Genomic DNA, 22,816 nt, shown 5'->3' with positions numbered 1-22,816 from the left:
GAAATATTCAGTCTGATGCTGATATTACCCCAGTTTTCCTGGTGGAGACACAGCAAAGCCTTTAAGGAATAGCTGGAAATATATACTCAGAAGCCACTGACACCTAGTCAAATGGTGCCCCTTCATCAATGCAACACACTCGAGAGGAGAAGTCTAGCAGGAAGAGTAAGATAGCAACAGCTTTTATACTTGCCTCCTTGGAAGTCACATTTTCCAGGTCTTTGCTCATCATGATGCTCCGCAGTTTGGCTTTAATGAGCCGTTCTGTTCGTTCCCTTTCAGTCGGCCTAAAAGGGAAAAGGAGAGGATGTCCTCAGACAGGCAGTAAACACTTTCTCCCGAGACGTGCAAGTTACGCAGTACAGAGGAGTGGTGAGAAAGACTCACATTTAGCAAATTGACCAGAACAACAGGAAAAAACAAACAAAAAACCCAACCAAACAAAAAACCATTAAGACACTTATGAAATGGAAGGAAATGAACCACTAGAAAAACAAAGGGAGAAGGGGAGGTTTTTCTTGTGAGCCAAGCTAATGTTTTCTAATAAAACTCAGAACTGACTTGTCAACAAACAGAGCTGGAGAGTCCGGGCGAGTAGACTCCAAGTCCTGCATTGCGTTCCACTCATTGATGCAGCTCTGATCGGAGCTGATGCAGCTTTCGTAGTACGTGGCCCAGACCAAGGCCATTCCACCAGGGAAGTAGTTGTACCTTCTTGCGACCTCACAGGCTTTATGGAGGATCTGTAAAGCAGACCTGCAAATTTGGAGAACAAAGTTATACAGGCGTGAGCAGCAGAAACACACAGAGATCTCCGAGATTTTCAGAGAGGAAAAAGATTTTCAGCTTTCTTTGTTACAGGTTTTTGGGTGTGGATTTTTTTTTTTTTTGGTGGGGGAGAGCTGCAGGTTTATTGCATCTGAGTTCAGAGAGGGCACAAGCTGCATCTTGGAGGCCTCTCAAGAGCTGCTCCAAAGCAGAGGCTAGCATTTTCTTCCAATCAACAGGCAAGAATGAGGCACAAGTCACTCCGGGATCTAATCATTAGCTAACTTGTAAAGCCAGACGAAAGAAAAATAAAGAACATGGACAATTTTCAAACCACCTTCAGCAGGGAGTCAAATGCATATTTACCAGCATTCTTGGTCCCTGACATGCTTCAGGGACAGAGCCCAGGTTGGGTCATTTGTTTTTGTAAATTCTAGCATTAACTTTTCCTCCCCCCCTTTTTTTTTCCTACCTCCTCCTCCTTTTCTTAAGGCTCTACTCGGAAGCTATCATTATACTGAATACATTAACCACATCTAAGGCTGCAAACAGGAGGGCTGAGTTCAAAAATGGCAGGAACATACGTTTCATTTCCTTCTGTACCAAATCATCCCTAACATGACATCTTTCTCTACATCTGTATCTTTTCCCTATCAGATGTTACAGGAACAGGGATCTCATTAAGCTCCAACAGGAGCCAGCGCACCGGCCAGGCCAAAACGCCTGCGTTTGTCATGCTGGGGCAGGGGAGCAGCCTCTTCACGGAGGAATTTCTGGCGCAGCCGCTGCTGATTCAGCCGTCTCCGCTTCAGTGTTTTGGAACCCCTGCCCACGGGAGGGGCGACAGGAGCCGAAAGGTGAACGCGAGCCTGGGGCGGCACGGAGAGTTTCCACGCGGCAGGAACCCCAGCCGGGCCGCAGGAACAGGGCAGAGCCTCGCAAATGCCATCAGATTGGCAACGGCTCCCGAGACTCCCTTTTCAACCAGTCAGAAAAACATGCACGGAGAGGAAAGACAGGGTTGGCAGCCTGAGGAATTCAGGTTGGTCTTTCATATTTATTCACCTCATTAGTGCCATTTCCCATCGTCCTTATGTTAAAGAGCACAGAGCTGCTCTGAACAGAGGAAGCAGAACAGCCTACTTTCGGATCAGCACTCTCACAGTGCCTTTATATCGCTGCTACCTGCTGACACAGGAAAGCAGTATCTCCACTGCAGCTCACTAAACACTAGTTATGGAGAAAGTTAAAATGCAGTCTGCTTATTTAATTTGCTCACAGAAACGACAGTCTCCTTTTCAGCAAAGCTAATTAACATACATACCACATGGCTTGCACTGACACTGGCTTGAAGATGTGCATTCTCCCTGCGGTGCTCACACTGAAGCCACTAACAGGGAGAGAAAAAACACAGTGACAAACTGCTCCTCTGCGTCAGGAGCTGAACTCTGTAAACAGCTACTGCAAGGCGGCTATAGGGAACGTGGAAGCCTGCACTCAAACAGAATCAGGGATGACAATTTGTATCACCTGATTATCCAGATCCTCCCAAATAAGAATGCCAAGTGACCTGCCTTCCCGGCCGCACACCGCAAGGAATTAAAATTCCACCTGTTGGGTGGAATTTAAGAAAACATTCACCAGGTATTACAGGTTTCACTGGCAGTATGAGGACAAGCAGAGAAAAAAGACTCAGCGACTGAATAAAGAGACTGCAGTGATGAGTCCAAAACTGAAGCTTCATTTGCAAGGTGACAGAGTCTCTCCTAGAGCAGCCCCCAGTAGGAAAGGACATTCACATCTATCCTTTTAATGCGGTTTCTTACCCATCACCATCGAGATGGATTTTAGTATCACTCCACAACCGAAGAACCATTCCTATAGTGCAGCTTTTACTGGAAGAGAAATTGTTATGCAGGATGTTAAATACAGGCCACAATATGGTCACACCAGTATCTTAAATTATGAACACTCTTTCATTTCTAAAATTTCAAGTCTTGCTCTAGTAACTCCTATTAATATCTTCGGCCATTTAATACATTAATGCACAAGGGAATCAGCAAGCTGAAGTCTAAAGATCTACTCTAATATTAATATGCCCACTGCTCCGCAGCACTGGAGAAACAACAGCACAGAAGCAGGAGTCGCAAAACCACCTCCTCTCTCCCCTGCACGCCAGCAGTCTGCCAGCAAGCACTGTGCTGTCTGCGCCGTCAGCTCTACTGCTCTCGCCCTCGTAAGCTCTGCGCAAGGGAGTTCCCTCGACAGGACACAAAGGCAGATCACAGTCATCTGGCTGCAGAGATCCAGCGCACTAAAGCCAGGCAGAAGGAAAACCTTGGGAGGTGGCAGAGCAGCCGCCTGCCCTTCCCAAAGAGGGCCCAAGGGGCCTTTCAGAGGACTGCGTTCAGTTTTCACTTCATCACTTTGGCTGGTAGGAAAAGACTAAAAGGATTTTATGAGTTTACCTAATCCAAAAGAATACTTTCATTTCAGAGAAGCAATCTGGCAAGAAAACTACATTATAATGGATACCAGCAACTTTCAACTAGTAAATAATTAAGCTGCCAAGATATTAAACTTTTAAAGGAAATCAGTATGCATACAACAACAGCAAGTTAGCAAAGAACTCTGGATTTTTTTTGGTTTTTTTTTAAGCCTTCAGCCTCTTTCTACATCACATCAAAGGAGCTGACAGGCCAGTTTGAACACACATGTGGACAATGTGCACTTTAGAGCTTTGAAGAGAAAAAATGTTTTTTATTAAACACGTATAAAAGGAATAAAACCCACAGAAGTGCCCAGCTAGTCAAACTGTCAGCAGTCAGAACACTTACAGCTGAGCAGTGGCACTTCGGCCCCAACCCAGAGCCATGGAGTCCCTCAATAAAGCCGCTAATGCCAACAAGGTTCATTCTGCATGAAGCTTTTCCTTAATTAACAAAAACTTTAGCTTTCAGGGGAAATAGTAATTGAAACAGCAGCCAACCTTAAAGTTGGAATGAATTTGTCATTTGGTAAGAAGCCAGCTCCCTAAGGAGAATTACTGTTATCTGGGGGGAGAGAGGAGAGAGGAAAGAGGGGCTAGGTTTGTTTGCTTTTTTTTAGGAATCCACATCTACTTTGTTATTTCCAAAACAAAACAGTGCAGCATTTCAGATCTGCAAAGATATCTAGGGTTTTTGCTTTCATTCCCTACTTTGAACAGGGAACACTTCAAAATGCACATGTGTTTATGGAACCGAAATTTGGGTTTGGGGTTGTTCCACCTTATCCTTTGCAGGAATCACAAAGTTATACAGGAAATCAGGGTCTCTCTTGTTAAAAAACAACTTTTGACTGTATAGGCAGCCAGCCTTGCCTTAGCCATACCTCTCCTTGCTGGAGAAATCCACTCCCAGCAGAATGTTCTCCTCCGTGTCCTGTCGCCCGCTGCTGTACACAACCACCATGTACCGGACTCTGTCTGTCCACACACTTTCCAAACGGACAGCCTAGAACAGGGTAACCGAGCTCTGCAAACCAGCTTTTGGATGAACATTACTTCCATTACTGACTATTATTTTTTGAAGTGTAGTGGAGAATTTATTACAACATTCAACCCAAAGTTTTTTTCTAAAGAATTTTAACTAGAAAGTTGGCAAATATATTGGTCACGCGCTGAACTGGAAATAGAAGCAAGCTCAGAGGATTCTTCCACTCTTATGAGCCTCCACTGAAACACAGCAGCAATGCTACAGAGGACAGTTAGCAAGGACTTTTCTGCAGTGACTTTATACCCTCTGCAGATTTCTTTAAAAAGGAAGCCCAGCCCTATTTGGATGCAATTTCAGGACTGATTTAAGACAAACTAACCACAAAGTATCCACTACCAGCAGCTCTTCTCCTGCATTACTGTTTGTGAGCTGCCTAAACTTACCAAAAACAAAGAAGTTTCAGCCGGATCAGCCTCCTGACCTGCTCATCACCGAGATGTGAGCACTGGCCCAAAAGGAGCAGGGGCAGGACCACGCAGCAGGGCTGGCAGCCAGCACTGACTTCCTTTGGCTCAAGCTAACTGTGAACCCTGGATTTCTGAACTGTTTTTGTGAACAGGCCTATTTCAAATGCCTCCAACAGAAAGGAGGGCAGGACAGTGCATCGCTTCTTACCAGTTTGATTCTGTCCTCGCAGCGGAGGAGGTTGATCATCACCTGGAGGTGCTGCGGCAAATCACCTGCAGAGAAGGCAGAAAAATAATCAGAAGGGGTCTCTCACTTGCTGCCCTAAGAATGGGCATAGTCTTGACTTTCAGTGGAATTGGACATTTCTTTAAGTCAGAAAATGCCATTTAAGGGAGGCCAGTTAAGTTTTATTGTCCCAGAGAATCCTCACAGAAGGAAGCTTCTTGAATGAGTGAAATCTGGCTGTGTAAGAAAACGGAGCTACACAGCATTTGGCTGGTACTATATATATTGCGACCACCTGTGACTGGCACAAATGATGATACTCTTCCAGCTACAGCATCTTGCAGAAGGCAGAAAAATATGTGCACTGGATACAGGGGAGGAAAAAGCAGAAGGAACAATTCTGATTAAAAAAGGAAAATAAATTGCCAAAGGACAAAAGAAAAGTTTTGACTTAAGAAATACGTGCAGCATCGTGGGTTCAGCCCCACTGGCCTAACCGAGGGCACATCTGAACACGAAAAACTTCTGAGGAACGAGGGCTGCAGGAGTGGCCCGATTTAGGTGATGAATCCCTTGTATCTCAGACAAAGGGCCGTTCACGCAACAGGTCCCTTAGGACCTATAGTGGTGGATGCATTCCTGTGCAGTAAAAGCAAGCTAAAGGCATAAAGAATCTACAAGCAAACAAAACAAGTTCACATCTAATAACTTAGTAATGCACTCATAACTTTCCATATGAGATAAAATTCCTTCCGTAGGATGTTTTCTGGGTATATGAAATTGCTGACAATCAAAGAAACCCAAAGCCAAGCTTGGCATTCAAACACGCTCTTTGTGCTTGGAGTGTTTACTAAGCAGCAGACACACAGTACCACACTGTGCCTTTCCCACATGCTCCTTCACTCAAAATGCCCTGATGATCTTATTTCTTCTTTCCCAGTAATCACTTATTCCAAAACTGTCAACGACAGAAGGCATAAAAATACAGGACAAGTAAAATCCACTTCCTTTAACCCCGTATTTGCTTATCAGTCCTCATGTGCTTTCACTGTACAATTCTCTACTATTTCCTCCCACCAGTTTGGCACACTGGGAAGAAAAAAAAACAAAAAACAAACAAAAAAGGTGCATTCTTAAACCATGATACATGCTTACAGGCCAGATTTTGATGAGTTCACTGGAAAGGGGATTTCCTGAGCTAAGCAGCATGTGCCTGTCCAGAGACCCAAGTCCTGTTGGAGTGTTCTTCATCTTAGTGGCAGCACCAAAAAAAAAACCCCCCCAGCAACATGGTTTCGAAAAAAACAAATGCTGTCAGTTCTTCACACAGCCTGGAGTCACGATGTGGGACCTGGCCTGGAAGCCATCGTGGATGCTACAAATTTACATGCAGAATCCCAAAAGGAGATGGGCAAATTCACAGAACAGACCACTGCAGGTATTGGTGACATGGAAAATATCCCCGATACAAAGTCCTGAGCCTCAAATTATTGGAGGCTGGGAAAGCGCGCCAGAGAAATATCATTACCATGCTGAACCAGGACCTCAATTCCCCAAGAACAGGCAAGAAATCCAGTCCAGCTAATTTTCCTCCCCAAAGGCCAAAGGGGGAGGCAAAGATCAAACCGCTGAGGTAGAAACAAGATCCATTTCTTCATTTGAGACTGCAGAAGACATGGATGCATATTCAGCAGAGACTCTGGCTCAGGAGGTTTTCCTGGCTAAGGAATGCTGTGCTGAATGCCATAATGTCTGCAGAGAATAAGTTTCTGCTCCAGTCACAATTCCAAGACAATGACAAAAGTTTAAACAAAGATCCAATAATCATATGTTCCGATTGAATCAAGCGGGCTGAAAACCTGGTTTTACTCAGCAGGTTGTACAAGGCCGACTGTGACAATCAGAGGAGTCATCCACCCACCCACGCGCGCTGTTAGCCTGTCGGCGTGGACAGGACGAGCAGGGAAGCAAGGAGGAACTTCAGGACGTGACTGAATCCATTACCTGCATGCTTGTGAGGATGCTGAAGACTTCGCTGGCCCTGGGAACTGTTTCCTTGCTGCAAGAAAAGGGCCGCTCCTTTCACCATGAAAAAGCTCTCGCTCAGGCTGGAAAACAAACGGCACGGGAAGTCAACGGAAAGGAAATCGCAGCAACATATGGGTTAAGCTCAGCATGCCTCGGAAAAGGAAAGGCTTTTCATGACTAAAACACAGCAGGTTTTTGCCACAAGAAGCTGCTCCCAAGGGCTGACTGCCACCTCGCGAGCCCTGCCTCCGGGGTTATCCACCGCCGGCTGTGTCATCCTCCTGCAACGCTGCGACTTGGCTGTTGCAGGAGGTATTTGCCTGAGCTGTCATGTGCTAGAAATGACTTTATCATTCGATTATCAAATTCTGCAACTTAAAACCAGTAGAGGGTAACATTACAATACAGGCTTAGACCTGTAAAATGACTTAAGACCAAGTTCCGAGTCAATCAGTTCCTACTAATTTCAGCCCAAGATTTCTCTGGAATGCAAGAACAAGAACATGCAACTGTGACTTCTCCGTAGGTTTATGGCGGAAGGGAGGGGAAGATGAAACCTGCACATCATGAAGAAAGAAAACTGCTCCGAAACTTCAGGGGGAAAAGCAACCAATGTGACAGCAAAGATTTGGCCTTGCAACCGTCGCGGGAAATTCTCCTGATAACAAGGCAGGTCCCAATATGTGCAAACACAAAACTGTATTTCCACAAAATCAAATGAAACGGGCCCAAGAACATAACTAAAGAGAAGACCAAACAAAATCAGTAGTTGCAGTAAGCACCAGGACCAATCTAATTACACAGTACCGTAATGTACTTGTGAGCATTTTAGAAATAGACTTGGACATGAGTGGTAAAGTTAGCATTTCCCACAAGACTGAAAATCAACATCTACTAAACTACCTTTTAGTTGCCACAGTAACTGCTTACACTGCATTTCTTACACCACTCAAAACATCAGGCAACGACCATCACAAGAGACATTCCTTGTTTCAAACCTAAATTTACTGCCATCCTACACTCCCAAACATAGATCATCATTAATTACTGTCTGCCATTTTCTAAATATAAATGCTCTGTTGTGAGACTGTGCTACACGGAGTTATTCATGCTACAGGAAAGGATCCCACAGGAGTCACTACTCCCAGCCCTTGGTCCCGTGTGTCAGCTAGAGGCTTTGCCCCTTGGTAGAAGGGAGCACTAAGGCTCCAGCCCAGCCCAGGGTTTTGCTGAACAAAGCCACGAAGCTACAGCATCCAGCTTTTGCCTTCTGCGAGAACAGAGCCAAGGTCCTCCAAGCCGTGGAGGTTTTCGGACAAGGTTTCCTAATTTTTCAGCTAAATCTTCAAGGTGCAAAATTCCCAGAGAAGCTGAAACAGGTTTAAATTTGAGATTTCAGTTTAAAAAAAGTGAACCAAAATTTTAGCATAGGGTCCAGGCCTTCCAAGTCATATCTCAGATCAGTAAGACGCCTCCGGGACTAAAACACGCTTTTCCGCGTGCATGCTCCGACAGCACTAACGCTCGCGGTCCCAGCGCGCGGCTGTCCCCAACACTGGCCCCGCAGAGCCTCCCCGCCACCCGCGACGCGCGCTCCGGCCGGAGCGACGCACTACAGCGGGAATTTAGCTCGTTCCGTCGGTCTCCCGGGAGGAATCTTGTTTTCCTCTCACATCAGATCTTTCATACAAACAGGAAAGTGTTTAAAAAGGCCAGAAGTTGTATAAAAACAGTGACATCAATGCAATGCAAGGATACACCTAATCAGCTTCACACGCACTCATCTCATTTCTTTTTCCAACAAGAGAAAGGGAATGGTTAGACAACGCACCAGCAAGTAATTCACAGTATCCCTGTCTCAAGAATTTTGGGAAAGTGATAAAGATATCCCAAAGGATTTTCTTGGCTCCCTAATCAAATACTGACTGGGATTTCTACGGAAGCAGTGAACATGGAGGAGGCACAACTCTTTCCCCAAAGGCATCAGCGACTGATGCTCTGATGGTTCCTCTGGTCTGACCTTCTCCTCTGTTGTAATTAGAAAATTCAGTCAAGGCATCGCTGACAATAAGAGACTATTCCCAGCTGCCGGAGAATGGGAAAGCTGCGCTGCCGGAGCAGAAAGTGGTTGCAGGAAAAGGACAACCCACACAACAAAATTTTTGTCAACACGTATTCGTCTGCATGGAAATGAACCTGAAAACAAAGCCAAGGAACCTGGTGAGAGCAAGATGGGGTTTTTTTTCTTCCTCCAAACGCTTATTTCCTACAGCGCGCACTAACCTTAGGAAAGGCAGCTTTCCGTAAGCCACGCTGCCCATACTCCCCCGGGACCACCCGCGCTCCCCGATCTCCGCACGAGCCCCGTTCGGCTGCTCCCGGCACGGCGCTGCACGGAGGGAGCGCGCCAGCGAGCCCCAGCGAGAGCTCGCGTTTTAGCCGATATCAGGACGGCAGCGATACCCGACACTATCCCTTATCCAAGCCCAGGAACATTCCTCAGCCCCAGTCATCTCATGCAACCGGTTCCAGGACACAGCTAACAAAACACAAGTGAGAAGAAGGCAAGGCATGATATCGCAACCCGGCTCTTAAAAACATTTCTAAATCACACAGCTCCAGTAAACAACCAAGCTCCATTTTTCTAAAAAATCTCCTAAGAACAAAATCCCATTGCTAAAGAACATCCCCAACTTCCAAGCCTCAGCAGCAGCGATAAATATTCCAGCAAGCAGCATTTGTTAGCAGCATAAAAACGAGTGGCTTATACATACTAATTTGGACTGGTTTTCTTTGAACAGCAGAAGCATTGTGCCGGCCCAAGAGTCAGACAGAAGTCAGTAAATTTGAAAAGATTCATAACTAACTGTAAAACTCACATCCTTTCGCTTCTAAACCCATAAAAAAAAGAAAAGAAGGAAAAGAAAGGGTTGACCGTATATTCTGTGAGGAGCAGAGAAATCGCGTCTGTTGATGCTACCCAGGAACTGGATGACTTTTACAGAACACTCTGTCTTCCACCGATATCCTGGCTTGAAAAAGCACTTGTCCTAACACATCCTGATGAAAGAGGGCCATTCAAGAGGGGAAAAAAACAGCTGAAGCTCGTCTAATCATCTCCCTCCTACAACCTCCTCTTGTTTGTTTGCTTCCTCTCGCATGCTCCGAAGGCAACGCCGCGCGCCCCGAGCACAACCGCTCCTCCTGCAGAAAGTCCGTATGCATCGGGACAGGACTAGATAAAAACAGCATATTGACTAACACCTGCTTTTTTACAGTCAAAACACTGCATGCCACCCCTGTAATATACCCCTAACCAAAGCATTAGCTGTCAAATGAAAATCCTCCTTTGCTCACACTACGGTTCCCAGTTTTGGTTCGTGCTTTCTCAAGCGAGTCACGAGTTACTGAGCTACCACCAAACAAGCAAGTCTTTCAGGTGCGCGGTGTTTGTTTGTTAGTGCCCGGTTATAACCAAATTCACTGATGACTGCTCCTTGCAGACCCCTGACTAACGCCTTCGCCAGCGGGAACCACACTGACACGCTTGCGTTTCACAGGCACCGCCGGACCAACCGAGGGAAGCAGCAGCTTTCTGTGCAGTTTTTGTCCTGCCCGACTGGTAAATGCAATGAAAACCACCGATTCCCTGGATGCCCTTCCAGGAATCCCGACCAGCACCGCTACGTCTCAAAGGTCACTTTGAGCGCTGGAATAAGCGGGGAGCCCGGGGGTTGCGGCGGCCCCGGGACACGGGAGCGCTCCAGGGCTCCGGGACGGCCGCAGAGCAGCGGGCCCTTCGGCACCCCGAGGCCAGGACAGGGAGGCCGTCGAACGGCCGCAGCCTCGCCCAGAGCAGCCTCCGGCACCTCCCGCCCTCGCTGTCCCGTGCTCCAGCCACCGGCTCTGCGATGCTCGACTTCGAAGGGAAACGTTTCTTCCCCCCGAGAAAGCTCCAGAGGAACGTGGCTGCAGCACACCTCACCCGCGTTGCAAGCCGTTGGAGCGCACAACGGGCAGCGCCTTTCAACCGCTTCAAAGCGCCGCTCCCCGGGCCCACGACTGCAAAAAGCAGCCTGCTAAAAACACCGGGTTTTGGATCAGGAGACAGACTTACTCATGTTACTGGACAGACAGACCGAGCTGGAAGCCAGCTGCAGAACCATGGTCCCCAAGCAGCTCGTTCTGCCGCTGCGGCTTAGGCTGTGGTACGTCCCAGGAACAAAACTCGCACGCCCAGGGCACGCGAGTTCCCCGTTTTAACGGGAAATCTCACACAACGCGCAACAACGATCATGCGTTGCAGGATACAAGAAAATACTGTATTAAGACATTTAATGGCCATCTACCTCATTCCACCCCAGAATAAGCACCCATCCTCAGAAGCCTGTGCAGAGACCACTGCTTTCACCAGGGAGACACAGCCAAGCCGAGGGTGCATTCAGCAGCCTCTTACTAGCCTAAGAATTTAAAAATCTTAGCTACTAACTAAAATAGGAAGAAGAGGGCAGAACAGAGCATCACCAGTCTGCGATTGCCCAGGTGTCCCTGCTTCTCCCAGAACTGCCACAGGATCACTGAATGCACATAACGCTCAAGGAGCCTGTCTTTATGCCCATAACCTGCAAAGAATTGGGCAACATCTCCTGCGCCACGATGAACTCATCTTTGTACTTGCTGCTGACCACTGAGAGAAGTCCATTTAACGTAGCCAGTGTTCAGATCTACTCGCTTACAGCTCTGTTCTCGAAAAGTATGCAAGTTACTCCTGAATTTATTAAACCACCTCACTTGGCGAACAAAAGCAGACTTCCACTCTGCCCGGTCTTGCTTTGCCATTTTATCTGAGGACAAGGATAGTCCGATACTCCAACCAAAGGCGAGTTTGAGGGCAGAAAGCTAAGAAACTACAGTGGTGGATTCACCCATACCTTTGCTCCCTGCACACCCAGGCAGAAGCTGCCCTCGGGAGCTGCTTGTTTGCATCCAACCAAGCTACGTACCTGATGGCTCCCAAAGCTTGCTTCAGCCGAGGTCTGCAGCTCACACCTATCTGCCTCTTACAATCAAGTTAAATCACTTTCTCTCAGAGACACTATATTCCAGATGCCTTTTCAAGCTCTCTGAAACCTAATGCTTTCTCTGCTTCTGTTTAACCTTTCATCTCGAGCAGCCCCTACTTTGCTGACCTGTCGTGTGCTTGCACAGCTTGGGTGCAGAGCTGTGTTCCAGGAAAGCTCTGCAATAAAGCCCTGCCTAGGCACAGAGCCATGCCCCGCTCTTCTGGCACTAAATCTTTGTCAAATTAAGTTTCTTAATTTCCCCCTCGTTAATGGAACAAAATGTACGTGTGGTGAGGGGACGGAGAAGGTCATCTATCCATTAGAGCTGTGCTGGAGCTCTCCGGAGACACCGGCTGCCTCTGGACTCATCCGACAGCAGACTCTCCGGACGACGGCATTGGAACAGGAATGTCCCCTCACCCCCGCAAAATTACTTCCAGCATCCATCAGTGCAATGGTTAGTCACGCCGATCCTGTGTTTCCTACTTATCACACACGATCCATCCTTGTGCCCCAAGGAGCCACGCTGCTGCAACCAGCTCCACGTTTCAGACAAAACAAAAACAAATTCACTTCGCTCAGATTTGGTCCCAAGATTACAACAGCGTGAACGTCCCAGTGCGTATCAGTTCCTTGTTTTCATGGCATCTTCTGCTCGAAGTTTTTCCAAACTGATAAGATCAGGAAAAAACACGTACTCCAAGCTGCACAAAATTAAAAAGCACTTCCTTTTCCACAACCCCTTTGATAAGGGGGGACGAGAATAGATTTTTGTTCTTTACCTCCCCCCCATTTTCTGCTCAGACTGGAAAAAGCCTGAAACAGAGTCCGGCTGCTGCGGTGCCCCAGCCCCAGCCCCAGCCCCAGGACAGGGCTGCAGCCCGGGTCCCTTCGGTGTCCCCGCAGCCGGGCCAGGCCCGCGGCACGACACAGACAGCGGCTTTTCAGACAAGCCGCCAACGCAGGGAGCCAGACGGAGTCACGCAGCCCTACTGAAATAGCAACACAAACCCAAAACTGGAAACTCGCACTGCAAATAAAAAGGAAGATTTGGGGAGAGAAACAGCAGGAAGGCACAGCAGCAGCTGCGCGGCCCCTGCTTCCCAAGCCACGGGGACAATTACAGCGCACCGGCCGCTTGCTTTGGCCTGATACGAGGCACATCAGATAACGCTTCCTGACCAAGAAAGGGGCCTGCAGAAGGGCTCCGAGCTACACGAAACAGCACCAGGGAAAACTTCACTTCAAAGCTGCTCCCTCACATGCTACTGTAAAACCTGAGAAACAGAAACGGGAGCCTTTCAAAGCAGCAGCAGGTCGTTTCTCCTGCTTTTATAAAATGACTTAATGCGTTCCCAAGGGGCCTTTGCAACGTGTCACCTACCAGTCACGCAGAGAGCCTAGTGCCACAGCAAAACAAAACGAAACGGAAAGGAGTCACCTTGACGCGCCCAGCCGATAGCACGGCCGGGGCTCCCGTGCAGCGGGGCCGGCAGAACGGCCCGGCACCGAGCAGCACCGGGGAACGGCCGGTCTCAACACGTGCAACGGCTTTAAAATGAAGTGTTACCACAAATACGCAGAGGCTTTGAGACACATCCATCAACCAACCGGCCAGTGATGCTCGCTGTAGGTGCCCAACACACCTGCTAAAGCTGGTGAGAGCTGCTGGCATTGCTGGACTGCAGTACTCTGCCTCTGCCAAAATCTCTCTGATGTGCCTCAAGTGGAGGCAGCTGCATGCAGGGAACTTGTGGAAATGTTTATTTTCTGAAATACCATTTTATTACAGAAACGGGGGGCAGGAAAGCTCTTTCCATGCTCGCGGCTATGTCAGGGTGTGGCTTCGATGGGCTACAAAAAGTCATCGCGCTCAGAAGAAGAAAAGTCACTCCAAGAAGAAACCTAAAACGTAAGCTGCAAACCACAGCAAGGCTCAAAGCTCCTTTGGACACACGGAAAACGTCTCCTGTTTCCAAGAGGCAACAGATCCTCCAGCAGCCAGGGCACCACCACGCAACAGCAAAAGGCTCTCTGCAAGGGGGCCCAGGGCAATAACCGCAGCCCCCTGCGGCATCGGGGTCTCGTAACGCATCCCTCGGGGACGAATATCTCCTGGTCTACGTCAAAGGAGAGGGCGATGGTCGGGAAGGCAGGAAAACCCAGCAGGCTTCGCTCTAAGGTTTTAGCTGCAGCAACAAAAGGAGTCTGAGCGCGTATTGTGTGGCTGCAAGGCGTGGGCACATCCACAGCGCAAGAATGCCGAGAAGGGTCCGAGACACTGCAGGCCATTCACAGCGCCAGATACAAACCCTCCGCGAGCACAAAGAGGAGAGGGAAAAATGAAATCAATCATGAAGCCCACAAAAGCTAATTTCCTAACATAAATAGACTGCTAATGATGTGCCTCCAGTCGCTCCCGCACGCCTCGCGAGCGCCGCAGCACGCCCAGACAGCGCCGAGCGGACCCGGGACGCGGGGTGGGAGCACGCGGGGCTGCGGCTGCTCCACGGGACGCTCTCCTGGGGGAGGCCACGTTTCACAAAAGGCCACACGTTCTCCTGCGCTCTGTCACTAAGATATGGGCCACAGGAAGGGCGGGTTGCATTTTCATGCTGAAGTTATTTCAGGACTAAATCCCGCTTCCAAAAGTGACACGTGCTTGGGAGCTCGCGCCTGCGCTGGCCTTTGCTGAGCCGCCAGCTCCCAGGTCACGCGAGGCACCTTGGCCTGCGCGTGTAGGACGGCTGGCAGGATGCCTGGGAGAAACGCGGATGCTCTGCCTGGGGGACAGCAAAGGGCTGGGGCACACGGCTCCGCCGCGGCAAGGAGCAGCCCGGGCTGCGCCCGCAGGCAGCACCGAGGCAGCCGGGATAAATTGCTGGAGCTGCGTCCAAGAGAAAGGGCAGGAAGAGGGAAGCGAACGAATTAGCAGGATCACTCCCCGTTCCAGCAGAGACTTGTGCAAAATAAGTTAGCAGAACAGGTCCCAAATGGCCAGGAAAGAAAATTCTAGGAATCCCTAGTACTTTGGTGGTGAAAAGCCAAATAAAATAAGAGATTGTTTCACAAGGGAAAAAAAAAAATCCTATTTGCTCATCCCATTAATCACAGGGTTCAAAAAGGCACGAGGCTGATCATAGCATCAAGCAACTATGCAATGTACTTGGAACTAATGTTTTAAATTGCAACGAGCATTTCTGAGATTCCCACTGAAAAATGATGTCAGTTTTGCGATAGCCACCGTCTCATGAGTCCCAGGTCAGATCCTCCGAGGACCTCAGCCTGCATTATTGCCCATTAAACCACTATAAAGAAACCTTTCTTCCACTTTCAAGAAAGGAGCATTACTCTAAAGACAATATCAACATCTGTGTCCACAGCCACGTGTCTGGGGCGCGTCAGGGCTCTCAGCAGGCTGCGGGCAGCGAACACATCCAGGCCCCGACTACCAGCCCGCCGCTTCGACCACATATCGACCCCGCTGCGGCAAGGGAGCTGAGCAATTCGCAGACAGCTACACGGCGTCTCGCATTTCCCCGACTCGCAGGCTGCCGCGATCCCCCTCCACGTGCGATGCTAGGGAAGACGGCAGCCAGAGCAGGGACAGGCCCGAGGAGCACCGAGATCCCAGCTCTGGCAGCGGTGCAGTTTTCCCGGTTGGTGCTCGCTCTGCTACGCGGCGTCCGGGTGGTCTGCGGGAAGCTGGCCACCCCCACGATGCTGCCTTCCTCCTTCCTTCGCTAACAAGACAGCATTTGAAGAACCAAAAATACATTCTGTGTTTTCCTAGAAATCCCCGTTTTTGGTTGTTGTTGCTGCCATGTAAGCAAGCGCCACAGCCGCCAAAGAGATGCTGGGTGACCGCAGGTAGGAAGGGAGGACAGACCACACACGCAGGAATGCCAGGGAGGTGCCCGAGCTGCAGCCCACGCCACGCCGGAGGTGGAAAGCTGCCGGCCGCCAGCTCCCACCGCGCTTCAAAGGGAGCCTCGAGCCCTTGCTCCTCAGCGAGGAGCCTGTGTCCCCAGCCGAGCTGTCGGCACGGCCACCGATCCCTCTGCATTCCTCCCGTCAACTCGTTGTCCTAATCCTGTAAACTATTTTATTAAGTCACCCCTCTTCACCCACTCACCAGCATCTCCCGGGGACAGGTGAGAGAAACGAGGGATCTCCTACGGGGCAGGGAGCAACCCGTTGGAAAAGAAAGAGAAGGTGAATGATAGTGTCAAGGATTAAGAAATCGGCTTCCAAAAGCAGTGAGGGAAGGTCAGCCAGGACACAGACAACGACAACATCGGAAGCACGACGGAAACCTACAGACAGCAGGGCACAACCACCCAGAAAGCACCGAGCTGCTGGGATTCAGAACGACTCCAAAAAAGGCAGCAGAGACCAGGGAGCACTTGACACATTGGTAATGTGTAAAAATAAAATAAAATAAACCTAGACAGATCACGCAGGGTAAAAGCAGAAGAAGACAAGCTCCGGCTCATCCCAGACACCCCCTCTAGTGTTCAGCTCACAACACGAACCTGCCTTCCCAGCTGCCCCGAGGGGAGGCAGCCAGCACCCCGCAGGGATGAGGAGCACCCCAAAAAAATGTTGGTAGCCAGCGGCTAGGCTTGCTCTGGATGGAAAAGGGCTGGTAAAAACCTTAGGACCATCCCTCTTTTCCACCTTCCCTCCGAAAATCCACCGTCTTTTAAAAGTAGATTGAATGCTGCAAAGAGAAATAAACAGGCTCAGTCCAGAACGCTCTGCGGGGCCGGGCGAGGGAGATGCCCGCACACCGACACGCTGCGAGCGGCCCCGGCGGAGGTGGTCTCCGCGTGGATGCGAGTGTTGGAAGCGAGCGTTTGGACGGGAGACAGGCAAACAAGCAAACTGGCAACTTCACGGAAAATCTGAAAGGGACATTTTGTCCCATGCCCTGCATTTCTGGACGCCTTAGCCCCCGACGCCAAGCCCCGGGGGTTTCTGCCCGGTCGCCAGCATCGCACCGCCACAGATCTCCCAGCAGCTGCCTTCACTAGGATTCTTGCAGCATGGATTTCTTCAAGAAACCAGGTGAGCTGTTCCAATTTTGGCCAGTTTGTAACTCAAGGACTAGCAGTAACTGTCAGCTTAGAAAAAAAGGTGCACAGGGAGGCTCAACAGTGCCAAGAGGAGCAACCCAAACCTTCCATCCGCTTCGCTGAGGGAGTTATAAAAACAAAGCTCTTCCTACTGCCACCTGCTTACCTCTGTGTAAGTTAATTTTAAAACAAATAAATAAGTAAAACCTGACTTCAGCCAACCAATGTTAATGCAGTGCTACTGAGTCCCTAGACGGTCCCCTCACTCCTAACGAGCACATCCGAAGGAAACTCATCAATCTGATCGCGGTCCAGCAGCTCACCACCTCCACGCGGTCACCCGTGGTGGGCACTGCAGGACGAACACCTCCCTGAAGGAAAGGGCCACCGGCAAGCCCTTCTCCACAGGGCCTTTGGACTCGTGAGGTGAGTCTAGGGCTTTGCGGAGAGTTAGGTGCAATGGTCAACCTTCTCCCTGGAAGGCAGTGACACACCAGCGGCCAGGACAAGACGCGGTGAGTATGAACACCAGCACACCAGCTGCTCTGCAAGCAGCAGCTTCTGCGAGGCAGTTAATATACTGTCAGTTCACGCTCTGGCCATGCTGCAGCTGCTTATTTACATGTTCAAACCATAAGTTACAGAGAGCTGATTTTGATCTATTTGGGTTGCACAAACTCAACACTGTTGACTTCTGCTTGGACTGCAACTCTAACAAACCATCGGAGAGGGGAGAGCAAGCTCTGCAGAGAAAAATCCTTCTACTCCTATTTAAGCCTAAATAATGGATGCAGTTGGCATCCTATTCCATCAGAGGCTGGGCTAATTTTTGGCCCGTTTTTCTTTCTGATCTTGTGTGTACCAGTAGAGCGTTCCTGTATCAGGGTTTCAAATGCTGCAGGGGGATGTTTAAATCTTTGAGAAAGAAAAAACTCAATGTCCTTTTCATTTGAAGTGGAGGCATGCCTATGAAGGTGTCCCGTCTACCTCACGTTCCCTAAAAACACCTTAAAGACACTTGTCAGGCAGGCCAAGGCCCAGATTTGCATGAGAAACTCCTGACTCACAGGTCTTGGCAACTGATTGTCAAAGATTAAGGTATTTAAAATCAAGAGGCATTTGGAACCAAAATATTTTTCTGACCCTGCTCTTTAATGCCTAAATAAACAGTAACTGTATTGGCCTTTTACAGAGGAAAAAAAAAAAAAAAGGAAAAAAATGTTCAGCATGAAGCCAGTACCTTTGATAACAGGGCCAGTGGGTTTTTTGCCAAACTGCTGAGGTTTATGAAAAAAATTTAAAAGAATTTAAAAAAAGATTTATTTACAATTCCTACGGGTCTGATCACATCTCCAGACTGGCAGGCCTCTGCTGTTACTTCGCCTACATCCAAGCAAACTCACCACATCGCTCAACGTCAAGTCGGCACCGGTTTCCTGGAAAGGCCAGGTCCTAAACGAGCGTCAAACGAGCGCATGCTTCCTCAGCTCCGTGCTCCTTGAACGTCCCCACACAACCCGCCACTAAATGTAAAGGCCTAATTATATCTTTATCTGCTTCCAAGGCCACACCTACAGGCCAGAGAGCTCCTGGGGGTCACGGGCCGGCGAGTTTGCCTCCCCATTGTAGGGAGCACGCTAAGGCAGGATGCCGCAGCCTTGCCAGGATGTGATTCAGCGTCCTGTTTTGAACAGTTAATAAAGTCAGCAGCTTCTGCCCCAAGATCTCCCACCAAATAACCGTGAGACAACAAATACTGCAGTGAGCAGGACTTGTCAAGTACGTAATGAACAACTGTCCCCACGAATAAATCCTCAAGACAGCTGACCCAGCCTACCCCGAGCCCGAGGCACCTTCCCAGAACCATAAACGTGGTCGCTCACAGCTCTGCATACAAATCACTCATGCAATACATGCACATAAGTCTCCCCCAAAAGTTTAAGGTATTAATAAATAATTTAAGAAATTAAAATATAATATACAATAAAACACAACACAGACATCCCCAGCTGTGGCAGGAACTTAGTGCAGCACAGCACTAGCATGTGAGAAGGAGATGAAATACGTCTTTTTTCCATTCCTGTGGCTGGGAGGGCACACGGAGTGAACACGCGGCCTCACGGAAAAGAGGACGAGCAGCGCACTGGATTTGCACGTGCTCTTTGTGCTTCCAGAACTGCAGAGGCCAGCTACAGCACCAGCGAGGAATCCGCTTTATTATAATGATTTTAACTGAACAGCCTCTTTATAACGAGGCCTTCTGCATGTGCCAGCCAGGATGATGCTCTTCAAGGAGTCTGTCTGCAGCAATTACTCTGCTGGCTGATCAGAGCTGTAAAGGGAGTTTTCATAAACCTGAAGATTCCACCCAAATCCTGCAGCCAATGCAAAAAAAAGTCACACCAATGCCCAGTGCAACTCCATTGCCTTCAAAAGAGAAATTTACTTTACTTCATTAAACTACAGCAGAAAAGCAGCAGCCAAAGAACTGCACAGCTGGTTATCAAGCCTTTCTGGTGGAGCAGGTTCGCTCCTGACCTGGTAATCACGCAAAGCACAAAGGCGAGCAAGTGAGGTGGACAGAAAGGGGGACACGGTACCTTCTCCTCATCACATTTTTAAAACAACAGTAGGTTTCACAGAGCTCAGAAGTCAAAGCTCTCACAGCTGAAAGATTTTTTTTAAAGCACCGAATAAAACTAACCAGACACAACACGCTTTACTCGGAGTGTTTCGGAACATACGGAAATAATATCATCTGCCAGCCTGCAGATGGGAAAAAGGGGCTCGGGAACATGAAGTAACTTGGCCAAGCACACAGGGAATGGCATTGGCAACGAGAGGAAGACCCCCAGTTTCCTTCCCCACCACCACCATTTCCTCCGTTCAGCAAGGCGCAGCACTCGGGGCAGCTCTGCACAACACAGGTGCTACATTGCACACTCGGGTAAGGGCATGCAGCATGTGCCATTAAAAGACTTGGCGAATGTATACAAGCCCAGTCCTGAAAACCTTGACCCCCCACAACTGCTCTTGCCAGCTCTTAAAATGGGATTTAGCATTGCCAAACAAGAGCAGTTCTTTCCATAAAGATCTTCAGGCTTGATCAGAGGTCTGAGACAACTCATTTTCAGGCCCTTCTGCAGCAGTTTAACCTCCATTTCCCTGCAGAAGGTAGAGAGTGCCTGAAAACATTGGCCAGCGCTGTCTCTGACCACGTTCAGACTGCAACTGGAAAAGTCAGTATCGGTAAAGATTACAGAACGACTGGATAAACAAACCTACTCATGTTTGTAATTAAAAGACAGTGATTATCTGACTGCATTTGCCAAATGCATCTGAGAAATAGCCAACACTCACAATATGACCAGCTATTCGTGAAATATTTCTTTTGACTTAGCGCTAGAGACCCTACCAACAGTGGATGATAAAACCAAGCAAGCAAAATGTAATTAGATGAATTATCTATTCTACTGAGTTCATTTTATGATTTTCCAAGTGATAAGCTTTCTCAGTCGCTGCATTACCATGCAGTATATCACTGGAAAACCTGTTCCGGATTTAAAGTCATAAGCTAATACATACTCCCATGGATCTGACTTAACCTTGCAAGTGGTTTTGTTAACATGCAGATGAGATTTTTCAGGATCTGGTGGGTGCACAGCATCTTTGGAGAAAAAAAAAGGAATCATGCCACAACATCCCATGGTTGATCTGCTTTCAAGAAGGGAGATTTCAGGATATGGCTGATAGCACAGAGAATCAGACGTGCAAGCTTTTGCCCACACCAACCGCATTGAGTGCGGCCAGGCTGTCAGATCTGAGCCTGCTTCCTCACTTTTTCTCCCGGTAGGAACCTTTTCACACCTGGGAGCAAAACAGACTCCTGGTTATCTACCGAAAACAGTGTGGATGTTACAATATTAGGGCTTCCAGAAAATTTTTGGAAAGTGAGAGAAGGGGAAGACTTGAAAGCAAATTAATGCCTAAGAAAATGCAGAAAGTGACAATATCTTTGAAAGAAAAGCTGAAGTTCAAACGTGCCCCCTCAGCCTATTTTAGGGTAGAAGCTGTTTTCAGGGAGAAAATATAGCTTAAAACAGGAAGAAAACCATTTTGGCATGGCAGAAACCATACGGAAACTAACTCCGAAGAGAAGAAAGAGGTACAGCTGCTTCTAAAATGACGACACAGACCACACTTCCTCCAAGCATTCAGCAGAAAGCGGAATGAGCAGCAGACCAAAAAAAACCTACCCCCACCCCAACACACACAGGTCGTTCATATAACCAGACCCAGCTACCCAGTCTAGAATGAAAATCCTCAGAAATTTTGGAGTGAGTGAAAATAATCTGTTCAGCAAGTGGATGACAATGTCATGTCATAAATGTGTAATAGCACATTCATCCCGTATCAATGAAGCGCAGCTTGAGCTAGCAGCAAGACGGGCTCCTGTCTCCAACAACTCTTCCTTCTTCTAACCATTAGGATCTTCGAGGTCCACAAAGTCACGCGCTGCCCTGCGGACCCCTGCACGCAGGCAGGGCACACGTAACCGTGCACGGCTCTCACGTACGTCCGTACCCAGGCTGGTCCAGGATTTAGAGATTCACAAATAACATCACAGGCAGTTCCTGCACTTCTTTCGGAGGACACGGCCTGAACTTCCAGCTATTGCAAAAGCAGAACAATGAAGTTGAACAATTCTGCCACCCCATGGGCACTGGGCAGAGTCTCAGTAAACTGTTCTACTGCAGCTGCTGGCAGGAAGGAGAGAGGGGAAAAAAAAAAAAGTCTACCTACCCCTCTGTGCAGACGAACTTCATTTATTATCTAAGCCATGCCCACATTAGTGCCACAAGCTTTCTCAGTCCTTGGTTGTGTCCCCCCGAGTCCAGGAACGGCTCTGCACGAGAGCCATCCTATTCGCTAGGTCTATCCAGCGATTTAATTATCAGATTCTTATCCTGAAAATCATGTAGGCAAGAGTAGCCCCAGGAGGCTGGAGTTAATGGGATCTCAGTATATAAAGTTAGTGTTGCACCATTTTTTTAATGGCCAGTGAAAAAAAGTATCACCTTTTAAGTCCCACCTCATTACATCCACACCCCCAGGATGGATGTAAACGCTTGATTTGCAAAAAGGCTAGACAGACTGACTGAAGGAAGCCCTCAAAACCAGAGCTGTCCCAACGATTTATCTTTACATTGCCATGGAGTCCATTTGTAATCAAGAGGAGTGAAGCTGTATTTCCTCTTTCAGAAGAGCCATTTACACACAAGAAGAGACTCTCGTACTGACGCTGGTAGACTAAATATTACTATCTAATACAACATTGGAAAGAGCACAGAAATTAAAGATGTGTTGCTACTCATGACTTCGGTGGGTTCCAACTTGAGCCCTGAATTGCACAACGAGCTCACAGCCAAGCTGGGAGCAGAACCAGGAATCCCGAATTGTGCTTTAACTGATGCAAAATGCATTCTCCAGAAAATAAACTAATGAATGAAGTTACGGACTGTTATCAGAACATCTGGACATAGGAGACCACGCAGCAACCATACAGCACTTCCGACACACACGTACACAAGCAGGACCAGCCACCACGTGTCAGCCTTCCCCAAGGAGGCTGCGGCCGTGCCAAATCACCCCTGCGACACACGGGAAAGGTGGGAACGGAGAGACCTGACACCTTCCCACTCCACGAAGA

At 48.5% G+C, this 22,816-nt stretch overlaps 1 protein-coding gene across 5 annotated transcripts in view; it reads right to left on the bottom strand.

Moving 5' to 3' along the window:
* The window catches only part of SSH1 (slingshot protein phosphatase 1), a 43,464-nt gene that overhangs the window by 14,069 nt on the left and 6,579 nt on the right, over window positions 1–22,816 (bottom strand). For all 5 annotated transcript variants that reach the window (XR_010392017.1, XR_010392018.1, XR_010392019.1 and 2 more), the window contains exons 3-9: window positions 6,942–7,045; window positions 4,920–4,984; window positions 4,141–4,262; window positions 2,595–2,663; window positions 2,093–2,158; window positions 562–756; window positions 194–287 (exon numbers count right to left, since the gene is read on the bottom strand). Coding sequence is in view for 2 of the 5 variants with exons in the window: in XM_064521892.1 (XP_064377962.1) it covers window positions 194–287; window positions 562–756; window positions 2,093–2,158; window positions 2,595–2,663; window positions 4,141–4,262; window positions 4,920–4,984; window positions 6,942–7,045 (715 nt within the window). In the remaining 3 variants the exon portion in view is untranslated. The remainder of the gene's footprint in view (window positions 1–193; window positions 288–561; window positions 757–2,092; window positions 2,159–2,594; window positions 2,664–4,140; window positions 4,263–4,919; window positions 4,985–6,941; window positions 7,046–22,816) is intronic.

This window comes from Dromaius novaehollandiae, chromosome 17 (genome assembly GCF_036370855.1).
Source record: "Dromaius novaehollandiae isolate bDroNov1 chromosome 17, bDroNov1.hap1, whole genome shotgun sequence".
In the NCBI taxonomy this organism is placed as follows: domain Eukaryota; kingdom Metazoa; phylum Chordata; class Aves; order Casuariiformes; family Dromaiidae; genus Dromaius; species Dromaius novaehollandiae.
This window is presented reverse-complemented; position numbering and strand designations above follow the sequence as displayed.